Genomic DNA, 12,394 nt, shown 5'->3' with positions numbered 1-12,394 from the left:
TGAGAACACAAAAATGACCGGTACCCAAACGAGAGTTCTGTTAATTAACATACACCCGAGAGTGCAGAGAGGGGATATGTTACAAGTCTTACGTTTTACATGAGAATTCGACCTCTTGTATCTGTAAACATAAAATTGTAATCTTGACGTGTAGGATGTAAAATGCTAAATAACAGCTTCGGATTTCAGAGTGACCAAAGAAAAAATATCAAAAAACAAAAAAAAATCGGACAAAATCGCACACAGGTTTTCTTTCCTGCGAAAAACGCGAAATTGAACATTGCGAAAAGGGTATATATAATTTGTGAAAAGTTTCGCGAACCGTGAGCCGACCGCTAATGATGTGTTCACCACAGTTGCGATGAAAGGCAGTAAATTGCGGCAATAGACGCTTACACACTCGTGCCCAAAAGGTCGGGTCCCGCGGCAGCCCCTCAGTTTACAAATAAGTAGAAAAAAAGCGGCGCCAAAGCCAGGGTCAGTGCAACGCCGGAAATTAATGCAAGTGCAAATAGTTAATAGGCAAGTTACCCGGGCAAGCAGGCACAGTGACCAGCAGGCAGTTTTCTGGCGGCGCATGTTTTGTTTTTTCGTGCACTGTACACCACAGTGGAGCGCCCGTGTGTGCCTGTGTGCGTCGGTGGGCTTGTGCATGTGTGTGTACACATTTTAGGCGGCAATGGTGTGAGGCCCTGGCCAGCCGATATGCACTGGCCAACCGATAGTTATCGATATGCGCGCTCTAACCATTGTTATTTGTTTTCTTTGCAGTTCATGAGCTATATAAACAAGGGCACATCGAGCATCTAGCAATAAACAACCAGTAAAATGGAGGAGATATCCAGCCTGGACTCGTTCGGCGCTGACTCCAACGCGCGCCCTGAGTCGGCCACACCCAGAACGGAGGAGGAGCAGGAACAGCCGCCAGCTGCAGTAGAAACTCAAGACACGCCAGCCTCGCCACCGGCGGAGGATGCAGCTGCCCAAGGCAGCGAAGTCCCGCCCGAGGATGCCAGTAAGGAGCCGGAAGACGAGTTTGAACAGATATCGGAGGGTTCTTTGGACGCCGATGAAAACCAGTCACAGGAAAAGCTGGATACCTCTCAGCGAGATCCCGTGGAGGCCGAGGCCGAGGCTGAGGCAGATGCGGAGGCCGAGGAGCCACTAGCTGCCGAGGGTGAACATCAGCCAGAAGCTGTTAGCGTTGATCCTCAGGAAGAACAGGAGGACGCTGAAGAAGAAACAGATGCCCTTAAAGCAACCGAGGAAGAAGAGGAAGCGGCAGCTGCCGCTGCCGATGCTGATGCAGTGGACGGGGGCCCGGCATCCAATGAAGCAATGGACGTGGATGATGGTGAGGGAGATGCCGAAGCAGAAGGCGAAGGGGATGCTGAAGGAGACGGGGAAGCACCGGAAGAGGAAACAGAGGAGCCATCAAATGAGCAGGACGCTGCGGATGATGTGGAAATGCGCTCAGTGGGCGGGGACTCGCACCATCCCGACGACACTGAGCCACCCGAGGGCCGGGACGAGGTCGACACCAGCCTGGAGGATCGGGAAACTGGAGCCGATCAAGACGAGGCGGAGAAAGAGGCGACCGCCGAAGATGATGACATACCGGATGCTGACGCGGAATCGGAACAAATCGAAGAAGCAGCCGAGGAAGGCGGCGAAGCTGAACACGGCGATGGTAAGCGTATATACAATTTATTTTAAATAAGACTGCGCTCCGCTGCAATATTTTATTCGAAATAAGTAAACGTACTTTACACTTTATATACTTATACCAGATACTGTTGAGAATGTGCTGGAGCCCGAGGAGTCCGACGTGTGCCTCATTCCCGACGATCCCGAGACTGAGGTAACGGAAGCGGAAAAAGAACAGGCTCGAGAGAACGCAGAGAAGGCTGCTGAGGAAGAGGAAGCCGAGGAGCGTCAGTCCAAAGCCCCCGACAACGTTGCAAAAACCTCTGGAGACGGATCTGCAGACCCAGAAGATGAGAATACGCCTGCAGCTCTGGATCGACCCGATTCTCCATCTACCCCTACTGGTATGTTTGGTAGCCTAGAAACTAATAAAATGTCCCATCCCATATCAATTCTTTTATCATCATTTTGCCGGCAGATATTCAAGCTGCAGCAAAGGAGGCGGCGGCATCAGAGAGTGCCGAAGGTGAGCGGATTTTAGCATTACAATTGGGCGAATTCCGCAAGAATTTTATATGTTGTTTGCGTTTCTAAGAGCTTTATAGATTTCCGTTTTGTCCAAATTTATATTTTTCTCTTGAAGATACCTCGAAATTTTATTCAACCATTTTTCCGTATTTTTAGTTTCGAAATCCTAATACAATATCTTAAATTCGTCTGAATTCTGCCATATTCTTCATACCTTTAACATACAAAATCTCACATGCGAATTTGAAAACACTTTTCAAAATGCTGAATTCGTTGGGTTATTGCTGCGTACTTTTGGACAACATTTTTAACTATTTCAAATCAATTGCTATTCCTGCTTGCCTTTTCCCATATGCGTACCTTTTATGTACGAGAAAAAAAAACTAAAAAATGCTTAATTTATTTACCAAAACCTTTTTTTCACCTGTCTTACCATTGAATTAGAGCTGGAACATTTTTCATGTCGGTTTTAGATCGATAAAAATCGCGTTTTCCATTAGGTTTTCATGAACTATCGAAAATTATAATCATTTGTTTATTATTTTATTCATATTTTGTTATTAGCGACTGCTATTTAACGTTTCATCTTACCTTAACGCAAAAATGATTCAAACTAATCGAAATTATATGTTCTGCCGCCCACCAGATGATGGCAATGAAGGAGCGGGCAATGATGAGGAGGCCGCTGGCGATGCTCCCGACGCAGACGAGCCCACAGCCGAGGAAGGTGACGCAGCAAGTGGCGCAGGTGGAGAGCCTGGATCAGTGGCAAAGATCATAATCAGCTGGATAGTGGGCAGTGTGGAGAAGTGCAAACAGTGCGGCAATGAGAAGAACTGCGGCTTCCGATACAAACAACCCGAGGAATCAGAGTCAGATAAGGATAAAGAAAAGGAGAAAGAAGGCGAAAACGCAGAGGAGGCACCTCAGGAGCCGGCTCCCAGCGGGTTCCAGTACCTCTGCGACACCACCTGTTGCAATGCCCTCTTGGCCGATGAGCCCGGCAAGTTTTTCGTGCGTCGCAAGAAGTTCCTCGTGGAAGAGGTAGTCCGGGATGAGGGCGCCGAGCAGGAAGAGGAGCAAGAAGAAGGCGCCGAGGCTGAGGGCGATGAGGGTACGACACCCGCCAAAACCACGCATGAATGTTTGCAATGTAAGGAAAAGACGCGGTGCAAATATTTCATCAAACAGGACCAGGACTGCTTCTACATCTGTAATGATGATTGCTTCAACTTGCTCAACGCAGAAGAGCCCGACAAGTTCAAGCTTAAACGACACTCAATCCGAGTGCGCAACATTGGGGCCACCACGCTCCAACCGCCTCAAAACTCATCGTCCAGCAAGCGGCCGGAGAGCAGCGTAGTGGCCAGAACGCTGGCCGAGGCGGAGACAGCGCGCTTGGACAGGATCGAGAGCTTCCGAAGACGTTGCGCCGACTGTGAGGCGGAGATTAATACTAACGAAAAGCAGCTTATGTGGGAGACCATGGATTTCTGCAATGAGGTATGTCTGGGCAGCTACCAGCGCACGATCGGCTCCAACTGCGAAACCTGCAAACAGGAGGTGAGCTCCACGGCTCTTGGCAAATACTGCGTGCGCTTTGGATTCGATGTCCGCCAGTTTTGCTGCGCCGCATGCCTCAACACCTTTAAAAAGGGCCTCAAGACATGTTCGTGCTGTCAAAAGGACATCAGTGGCGGGCAGGAGGGCTTCCTTGCCCCAGTGGGCGATAAAGATCAGTTCAAGGACTTCTGCTCGCAGGCGTGCCTTCGTCGCTATGACAGCATGTGCAATCCTCGCCGAAAGCTCCGCACGGACGTGTGCGGAGTCTGTAATAACGAGAAGCCAGTGCGCGTAGAGATGCTGTTGGAGGACAGGGAACACTATTTCTGCTCAAACCCCTGCTTTTCAGCTTTTAAGTTCGTGAGTAACGTGAACGCCGATCCCTGCGGTATGTGCTCCAAGTATTTTGAGCGGCGCAGCGCTGAGGCCTACACCATCTACAACGAGCAGCAAACGCCCAAGGTCTTCTGCTCACGCGTCTGTATCAACGTATTTATCATTGTGAACCGCCATATCGTCTCGTGTCAATGGTGCAAGGTAAAGAAATACAACTTCGATATGATCTACCAGGTGGGCGGCGAACAGGAGCAGGAAACGCTTACATGCTCTATCAACTGTCTGACCATGCATGGCGTCAGCTGCAATATATCAGCACGTGCCGTGACCAAGTGCGACAACTGCAGCAACTTTAATACGCCGCAGTATCACCTGACCATGTCGGATGCCTCGATGCGCAACTTCTGCACCTACCAGTGCGTAATGCAGTTTCAAAACCAGTTCGCCCGCGCCCCGCTCACGCTGGACAGCGACCTGCCGCCCACCAGCAGCAGTTCAAAGGCTCAGCTCATGTCTGCGCGCGGTTCAAGAAAGGATGTCGCACCATTCCCCACGGGTCTGCCCAAGCGCGTCAAGCTGAAGCTCTCGCAACAGGTGAGTTGATAGTTTACAAAGAAATTTTCCTTAGCATGTCAGCGACCGAAAAGTTTCTCACAAATGTATAAGTCTGCTCTCAGTCCCAAAAAGGACAAATCAGTATGTTCAAAGCTTCGTCTCCTTTGTCATGATTAATTTTCAAAATGACACCACTGTGTACCCAGACTTTAAAAGACTGATAACTCGAAAAATTGAGTATTTGCTTTTGTTTTGATTTCTGTAATGCTGACAAGAGGTCGTCTCCTTGCGGTACCAAATCTGCTTACCTTGAAGTACGTTTATTTATTAATCATGTTTTCCTGACTTCTTTTATTTTGCAGGTCGGAAAGAATGCCGGTGTGGGCGCCAAGAAATCCGGTGGCCCAATGATTCCGGTTATATCTACGGTCCAATCACTAGCCAGCGGGGAAACAGAAGCCCGAATCGGGAATGTGACTGTGAGGCGCAAGCGTGGTCGTCCCCGGGAGTCTGGCACTTCACCGCCGCCGCTACTCTCTATTCCGGGGTCACACTCTTCTGCACCTCGGGGAAGGCCCCGCAAGCATGTGGACTATACAGTGCGCTCACCGTCACCCATACCATTGGCCAGCCCGCACAGTATAGCCGGCCGACGGAACACCACCACAACCATGGACTACGGACCACCTACGGTATCGGAGACGAAAATCATCACAGTGCCGCCATACCCGAAGGCTGTGCGAAACGTCAACATCAGCTGCAAGCCTATGATGGTATCCACCGGGGAGCAGATCACACCGTCCGTGCGCGACTGCGCTACACAGACGGAAAAGGACTATTCAAACAAGGTGCTCATCCCGGTGCCGGTGCCAATCTTTGTGCCACAGCCCATGTACATGTACTCGGCGCCGTTTCCAGTGCCCGTGCCCATTCCGCTGCCCATCCCGGTACCCATCTTTATACCCACGACGCGCAACACCTCGCAGGGCATACTTAAAGAGATCAAAAAGATCCAGGACAAGATGCCTGAGGATCCTTTGGAGGCCGAGCTGCTCATGATGGCCGAAATGGTGGCCGAGGAGAAACATGATTCGGACTCCGATTCGGACAATGAGATCAAGCCGGATCCTGGCCTGGTCAGTCTGCAGTATCAGAACAGCCTCGAGTCCGTCGCCCAACAACAGCAGCAGCAGCAACAAGTGGTGGACGTCAGTGGGTCTGGGCACAATCCCTACGGCGACGACATGCTTCAGATTGCCCTTAAAATGGCAACAGGCGACTACGACAACCACCACCAGACGTCGACGGTGGATCTGGAGACTTCCATGACGGCGAACACGATCAGCAGCCAGTCACCTATGGGTCATGACGGCATGGGTCAAATGGTGCATCATTTGGACCAGCAGCATCACATGCTCGATGCCACGAACCGGTTAGTAAAGATTAAGTTTACGTTCCTTAAACACTATAAAATCCTTCTGTATATGCAGATCACCGCGTGGTCGTAAGCGAGGCGTTGGCTCTGTCCTTGAGTCACCCAATCGAAATCGATCGCCAGTTAAGAGACAGCGTGGAAGCGAAATGGATCACTCGGCTTTGCAGCAGCAATCGCAGCAGGCCCAGCAGCCGCAGGAGAAGCCTGACGCTCAGATGTTCCTCAAGTACACCTTCGGTGTGAATGCTTGGAAGCAGTGGGTGATGACCAAGAACGCGGACATTGAGAAGAGCTCGATGCGCCGGCGGCCGTTTAAGACGGAACTTCTCCAGATGACCGCCGACGAGCTGAACTACTCGTTGTGTTTGTTCGTTAAGGAGGTGCGCAAGCCGAATGGAACGGAATATGCCCCGGATACCATATATTACCTAGTATTGGGTATGTAATAAGCCTTATACGCTTTAAAGTAGGTCTATTAATTTGATTGTTTACCTTTGTGATTGTCCAGGCATTCAGCAATATCTTTATGTAAATGGGCGCATAGACAACATATTCTATGATCCATACTACGAGCGGTTTACTGAGTGCCTAGACGATGTGGCACGCAAGTTCTCCGTGCTGTACAACGATTCGCGTAAGTTCCGAAATTGTTGGGTTTCTATGAGATATCCTTAGATTCATTCATTTCATTCACAGAATACATTGTCACTCGCGTGGAGGAGGAGCATTTATGGGAGTGCAAGCAACTGGGAGCACACTCACCACATGTGCTGCTCAGCACACTTATGTTCTTTAATACCAAGCACTTTAATCTGACGGTAAGAAATATCTTAATTCCGATGGCTGTGGGTGGGTAATCATTATGATGTTGTGTTTCAGACTGTGGAGGAGCACATGCAGTTATCCTTCTCGCATATCATGAAGCACTGGAAGCGCTCGTCACAGAATTCTAAAGTTCCTGGCTCACGAAACGTCCTCTTACGCTTCTATCCACCGCAGGCGGGTCTGGGTAAGTAGTCACATATTGCGTTATCTGGAAAACCAATATCTAATTAGTTTTCTTTCTCTTTAACCAGATGCCAATCCACGAAAAAAGAAGGTGTACGAGCAGCAGGAGAACGAGGAGAATCCGCTGCGGTGTCCCGTCCGCCTCTACGAATTTTATCTCTCTAAATGGTCAGTGTTGAAGTTTATTGTATCAACATTTTTAATGGCGATCAATTCTCAACAAAAAGTTTCAATTTAATTGTTCGATTAGATATGGCGCTCTAAACTGCCTAAGTTTCTTACTTACTTACTTTTTGTTTTATCCCTACAGCCCCGAGAGTGTGAAGACCCGAAATGATGTATTTTATCTGCAGCCGGAGCGATCCTGTGTGCCCGACTCACCCGTTTGGTACTCCACCCAGGCTCTGGGGCAGGACGCACTGCAGCGTATGCTTCATCGCGTTAAGATGGTCAAGGAAATCAACATTGCGCTATTGACGACTTAATGTTTATTTAGGCAGTTATGTATCTTTGTGTATGTGCAAGGCATTGTCCTGCAATGACACCCGGAGGAGGGCGATTCTTCGGCTTGGTGCTTAGCACAAGTTAGTTTGCGGGCAAAACCAAATAGGGCTAACCTAGAGCGAGAGTTGTGCTATATTATAAATTGTTTTTAACTTACTTTTACACCTATTTTTGATTGTCATGAATTGTGCTGCTAAAGCGCTGAGCGAAAAGGAGAATTGTATAAAAATTGTGAACGATATAGCCAAGCCCATCTCACTTTCGATTGAATTATAATAAAACTAGAAACCATAACAAGCAACAACAATCCACACACACAAAACGAGACATACGCACATGTAGACACCCTCAGACATGCATCTTCATTAGTTTAGGATCGTAAGCCAGACTCCACACACACACATCTTTAGTCATTACTTAGATTGTTAAGGCGATAAGGCAATAAGGAGAATGTGCCCCGACCAGACCCAAGAGAGCGGAGTACCGGACGATACGTGCATGTATGTATGTACATAGATCGACGACGACGGATGAACACACAGAGTGTACAATGAGAGTTGTACATAGGATGCGACCCTTGACAATTAGCAGCGCCTCTGTTGTAAGTGTTGAAAAAAGTGTAAAATGCTGTACTCCTTAAATGCAAGATCTAAAATAAGTTCGCATGTCGCGTATAAACGTGTACATGTCTATATATTAATACATACTTTGAATGAATGTTAATTGTGTTTTAATTGTTGAACAATAAGGGTGAAGAATGTGGAGTTGTATGTTACAGTTTTAAAATTAATGCCGATTTCAAATCCTGCTTGCACTCCGATTAAAGAAAAACCGACTACTTCACAAGTGTTTCCGTTTATTGACACAATAGATATGCGGCTTTTTTAAAATACATTTTAATTGAGTTGATTAATCGCAACACAGCTCGCGGATCCTTATTATACAAAAACAGATGGAACTAAAATAAGATACTTTACTGGCTCTCGCTTGGTCGTATGTTCAAGAGGGATTCAAGGCCGAAGGCGCATTCGATGAGGCTCTTTGTTTTGATGTCTTTTTTTATATAAATATATTCACACTGTGGTCTCTCCTTACCACTCGGCGTCTCCATTCGATTTTTGGAATACATAGTCCTTGCCACGCATGTTCATAATTCCATCTTTGAGATAGAACTTCCACTTATTGCGCGAACGGGTGATCTGTGAATAGAGTATTGTTAGATCTAATCCTTGATACGTAAAACAAATGTTCTTACTTTATCATACTGGCAGACGATCACGTTGTCTGTGTCAAACATTTCGGCAGAGTCTTCGTCAGTGACATCGTCCTCACTGTTGAGAGGCTCCTCTTCGGCGGCATCTTCGTGCTCAACGTCTTCATCGTCATCCTTGTCTACGTCATCATCGTCGTCGTTGTCAATGTTGTCGTCACTCTCTTCGCTTTCGTCTTCATCGGACGAGTCCAAGGCACCGTCCAATTGTTTGGCTGCAGCCAGACTTTCTAAGAGTAACAGGAGGAATTTATTAAATAAATTCAAAAGGGTAAAAATCTTGGGACTTACTCTGATGGTTAGCACTGCTGAGGGCAGCGTTAACGTGCTGCTGCAGCACAGACGAGGCCAAAGTGGTTGGCAAGGTCATGATGGAGGAAATCAGATGGGCTGTCAGAATTTGTGTTAGCTGATTCTCCTGGAGCGCCGAGGCAGGCACTTGAATGGTGAGTACGCGAGATTCCGAAGTTGCCGAGCCGACTGGCGATGGCAGAGTGATCTTCAATTGTAATAATAAATTATTGAAATCATTTTATAAATCTGTCATACTGATATCAACTCACATTTACGGGCATTATGCGGTTGGGATCCAAAGAAGCCACTATTGGAATGGATGCCTGTCCACCGCCGCCAGCCGACTGTTGTTTCTGCAGCATACTAGCACCTGAGGTGGGATGCAAAGGCGGCGGATTCTGTGAGTTGACTTCCTGCTTGATGGGCACTAGTCCGTTTTTGATGCCACTTCCTGCTGCACCGGTGACCGACTTTATTGAGAGCGACGATCCGGAGCTGCTGCCGCCGATATGTGGCTGTGATGTGGCCGCAGAGGCGGCGGCCTTCTTGGCCTTGGCATTAGCTGCCTGCAAATTTGAATACTAGCGATTAGTTGGTTAATCTAGGGATTTTCTCAAAAGATGCGCAGCTGGCTTTATTACCTTAGTGTTCTGCAGACGAGGTGTGAATGTAGTTGTGTGTATGACAGAGAGCATGAGAGCGAATACGGTTTATGACATGGAAATGTGTAAGGCAGCGCATTAGTCGATGTTGTTGTTGTTGTTGGTGAGGCGCAGTAGCATTGTAGTTGGCCATAAGGAAGATAAAGCAACATATCTTAGATGAAATGCTTCCGAAATTAATTAATTAATGTAGTTATTTACAATTTGAATATAGGGGGGCTGCCTTTAGTTTATTTATTACTAAAATGCATCTAATCGTATCTGGTCTAACTAATATGAAGCAGTTACTTAAGCTTTACTATGATATTAATGCATATCTTGTCTTTAAATACATTAATGGATTTTAAGTAATTCTATGTACCAGTGGTCATAAAAAGAGATTTGGTCTTAGGTGACCTATATTTTTCGGCTTTCTTTTTCTAAAAGCTACATGAAGTTAAATAAAATGTTTGTTAAAAATGTAGTACAAAACTTCGAAAACCACCACCTGGTTGACTTTGTGATCAACGTACACAAGCAATTTGAATGTCTAGGTCATATATCTGGCTATCTGCTAGTGACACATAATGGCACACGGATACAGGAATGCACACACCCAATGAGCAGTGAGGAAGGCGGGAGTTCTGAACTTACCTTTGGATTGTTGGCCACGATGGGCGGTGGATGGGAGCCCTCGCCGGGTTCTGGGGTCAGCTCGACAGCCTTACTGGCCAGCAGCTTGTTGCGCCAAATTTGCTTCATCTCCTGCAGTACCTGCTCGTCCACACCCTCGTCCAGGAAGGCGTCCCGCACGTTTGTGATAACATCCTCGATCACGGCATGATACACCTTTAGCTGCAGACGGTAAGCGTGTGTTAATAGTGTATTATTAAGTTCTGATTGCATGAGCAATCAGTGAGGAGCGTGCGTGTTTCGTGTTGATGTTAACACTCATTTTATTAGTCTGAAGTCAGTGATATTTTATGAAGATAGTAATTATACAAGTAGTGTCCTTTTCCTGTTTAATTAGTAGATATTGCCAGTAAAAATTTTAAAAAGAAATCAGAAATAATCTGTTTTTCTCCAACATTGTATACGAATGTATAATATATCATGTATGTACATGAATATTCATGTGTTGGCATGTACATACATATATGTATGTACATACATTTGGTATATTTTCAAAGATGTACCGGTATCGCGAAATGCGACATTTGTTATTGCTGCAATCGCCTCATGGCTGGAGTCACCTAAGTGGAAATGTTTGTTGTGTTAGTACGTAGTTTTGCTTTATCTGGGGGGTGATAAGGGTACCGCACCACTGATAGAGTAGCATACGCAGAACCAACTTCTTGCTGGTAGTAACACTATATGCTTAGGAGACACCGACACCTCCCCTCCTTCGAGAGGTGGCAACCCAAAAAAATGCAAGGCAACGAACGCAGCCAACACCAATACTAGCGCATGGCAGTGTGACGTGCACAGCACGCACGCACTCACACAAAGTGCCGCAGTTGCAGTATCAGTATTAGTATGTCTATAAAGGTATATACATATATCTGTATCTGTCCTGCCCGTGGCCAACGACCGAAACTTTCACTTTCCCGGGAGGGGGAGACGAAAGGAGCAGACTCCACCGCTTCTGGCTGTGAACCTCCATATGTCAGGCGTCTGTCTGGTGCACTTGTGAGTCCGTGTGCGTTAGGTACGAAAGTTTGCCTCAGCAGAACCAGCTTTGCACTTACCACCGATGTCTGGCATAGCGCCATTTGAACCTTCTTTTCCGCCAGTTTGAGGCTTTTCTATTCACTACTTTGGTAATTTAACTTTGAAATTATGTTTAATGTGAGAACTCAAGAATTAACTAGGGCTGTAGAACATATATCAAAATATCGATATGTCGATATTGAGATATTTATATCGTGATGTTTTGTTTACCTAAATATCGATGGTGCGATTTCTTTATGCGACTAGGGTATGTTTATAGCCATAAGGCTGGCCACACTGGCCACACAAACTTACGAGAGTTAACAGAATTTTGCGGTTGAATTTCAAAGAAAGAGAGGTGAACAGAGTTTTGCGGGTGAAATGAAAAAGAGAGCACTAAAGGTCACTATCACTGTTGCCAAATTTGCATTTTCCTATCAAATCTGTCAGTTGCTAAACAGCGGGAATAATAGTGTGTGGTGTATTTGGGCTGCTAGCGAAGGCGCGAACTATGAAAATGGAACCAGATGGGAACCAGTAGAGAACCACTCGCTGAACCAGACTATGGAACCATGTTAAGAAAAATTCTAAATTAAATGAAATAGCAAATTGTTGAATAAAACATTAAGAAACGCGACTGCCCAATAAATGGAAAAGCCATTTAATTTGGTCGGATTTTCATCTAAATGCCCCTCCCCGACAAGCAAAATCGACGCTAACTTTTACAAAAATTTTACGCCCGTAAATGATCAAGTGCAAGCTTGCACGGTATCGCAAACGATAGGGAAATACATTCTATAATATCGAATTAAATCTCTATTAAAACTAATACAAAGATTTTTAGATATTTACGTCTTCTTTTTCCGATCTCATTCACAAACACTGGCTTCATATCGATAGGGA

At 46.4% G+C, this 12,394-nt stretch overlaps 2 protein-coding genes across 12 annotated transcripts; one reads left to right on the top strand and one right to left on the bottom strand.

The window, feature by feature from the left end:
• The first annotated feature begins 192 nt into the window (after window positions 1–192).
• Window positions 193–8,293, top strand: woc (zinc finger protein without children). Of its 7 annotated transcripts, none has more exons than XM_086836908.1 (13): window positions 193–291; window positions 357–477; window positions 772–1,690; window positions 1,791–2,051; window positions 2,126–2,173; window positions 2,822–4,668; window positions 4,992–6,061; window positions 6,120–6,502; window positions 6,573–6,698; window positions 6,761–6,882; window positions 6,944–7,073; window positions 7,141–7,240; window positions 7,383–8,293. In XM_086836908.1, the coding sequence occupies exons 3-13, from the start codon at window positions 829–831 to the stop codon at window positions 7,555–7,557; spliced, it is 5,124 nt and encodes a 1,707-aa protein (XP_086693034.1). In that variant the 5' UTR covers window positions 193–291; window positions 357–477; window positions 772–828; the 3' UTR covers window positions 7,558–8,293. The 7 variants fall into 7 exon arrangements, with proteins under 7 accessions (XP_086693034.1, XP_086693033.1, XP_020799828.2 ...); XM_086836907.1 differs by having other exon boundaries at window positions 357–522; XM_020944169.2 differs by lacking the exon at window positions 357–477 and having other exon boundaries at window positions 203–291.
• On the bottom strand, window positions 7,777–11,756 carry TfIIA-L (transcription factor IIA L). 5 transcript variants are annotated; one of them, XM_020944175.2, is made up of 6 exons: window positions 11,530–11,756; window positions 10,436–10,636; window positions 9,410–9,706; window positions 9,138–9,345; window positions 8,832–9,076; window positions 7,777–8,775 (listed from the first exon to the last, which is right to left on the bottom strand). In XM_020944175.2, the coding sequence occupies exons 1-6, from the start codon at window positions 11,551–11,553 to the stop codon at window positions 8,668–8,670; spliced, it is 1,083 nt and encodes a 360-aa protein (XP_020799834.2). In that variant the 5' UTR covers window positions 11,554–11,756; the 3' UTR covers window positions 7,777–8,667. The 5 variants fall into 5 exon arrangements, with proteins under 5 accessions (XP_020799834.2, XP_086693035.1, XP_086693036.1 ...); XM_086836909.1 differs by lacking the exon at window positions 11,530–11,756 and adding an exon at window positions 11,104–11,305 and having other exon boundaries at window positions 10,436–11,034; XM_086836910.1 differs by having other exon boundaries at window positions 8,416–8,775; window positions 9,410–9,721; window positions 11,530–11,708.
• Between the last annotated feature and the right edge of the window lie 638 nt (window positions 11,757–12,394).

This window comes from Drosophila serrata, unplaced genomic scaffold (assembly GCF_035046125.1).
Source record: "Drosophila serrata isolate PLE 108 unplaced genomic scaffold, ASM3504612v1 contig_295, whole genome shotgun sequence".
Lineage (NCBI taxonomy): Eukaryota > Metazoa > Arthropoda > Insecta > Diptera > Drosophilidae > Drosophila > Drosophila serrata.
Note: the sequence above shows the minus strand (reverse complement) of the source record. Positions and strands in the feature narration are given on the sequence as shown.

What these genes read in the sequence shown, in the direction of transcription:
- TfIIA-L (XM_086836909.1), bottom strand. Translation starts at nt 10,687, where the DNA reads ATGCAATCAGAACTTAATAATACACTATTAACACACGCTTACCGTCTG. An exon ending in TCGTGGCCAACAATCCAAAG is followed by an intron (nt 9,707 to 10,435) that starts GTAAGTTCAGAA and finishes TCAAATTTGCAG; the next exon opens with GCAGCTAATGCCAAGGCCAA. An exon ending in CAGCAGTGCTAACCATCAGA is followed by an intron (nt 9,077 to 9,137) that starts GTAAGTCCCAAG and finishes TGTTACTCTTAG; the next exon opens with AAAGTCTGGCTGCAGCCAAA.
- woc (XM_086836908.1), top strand. Translation starts at nt 829, where the DNA reads ATGGAGGAGATATCCAGCCTGGACTCGTTCGGCGCTGACTCCAACGCG. An exon ending in AGCTGAAGCTCTCGCAACAG is followed by an intron (nt 4,669 to 4,991) that starts GTGAGTTGATAG and finishes TTTATTTTGCAG; the next exon opens with GTCGGAAAGAATGCCGGTGT. An exon ending in TCCACCGCAGGCGGGTCTGG is followed by an intron (nt 7,074 to 7,140) that starts GTAAGTAGTCAC and finishes CTCTTTAACCAG; the next exon opens with ATGCCAATCCACGAAAAAAG.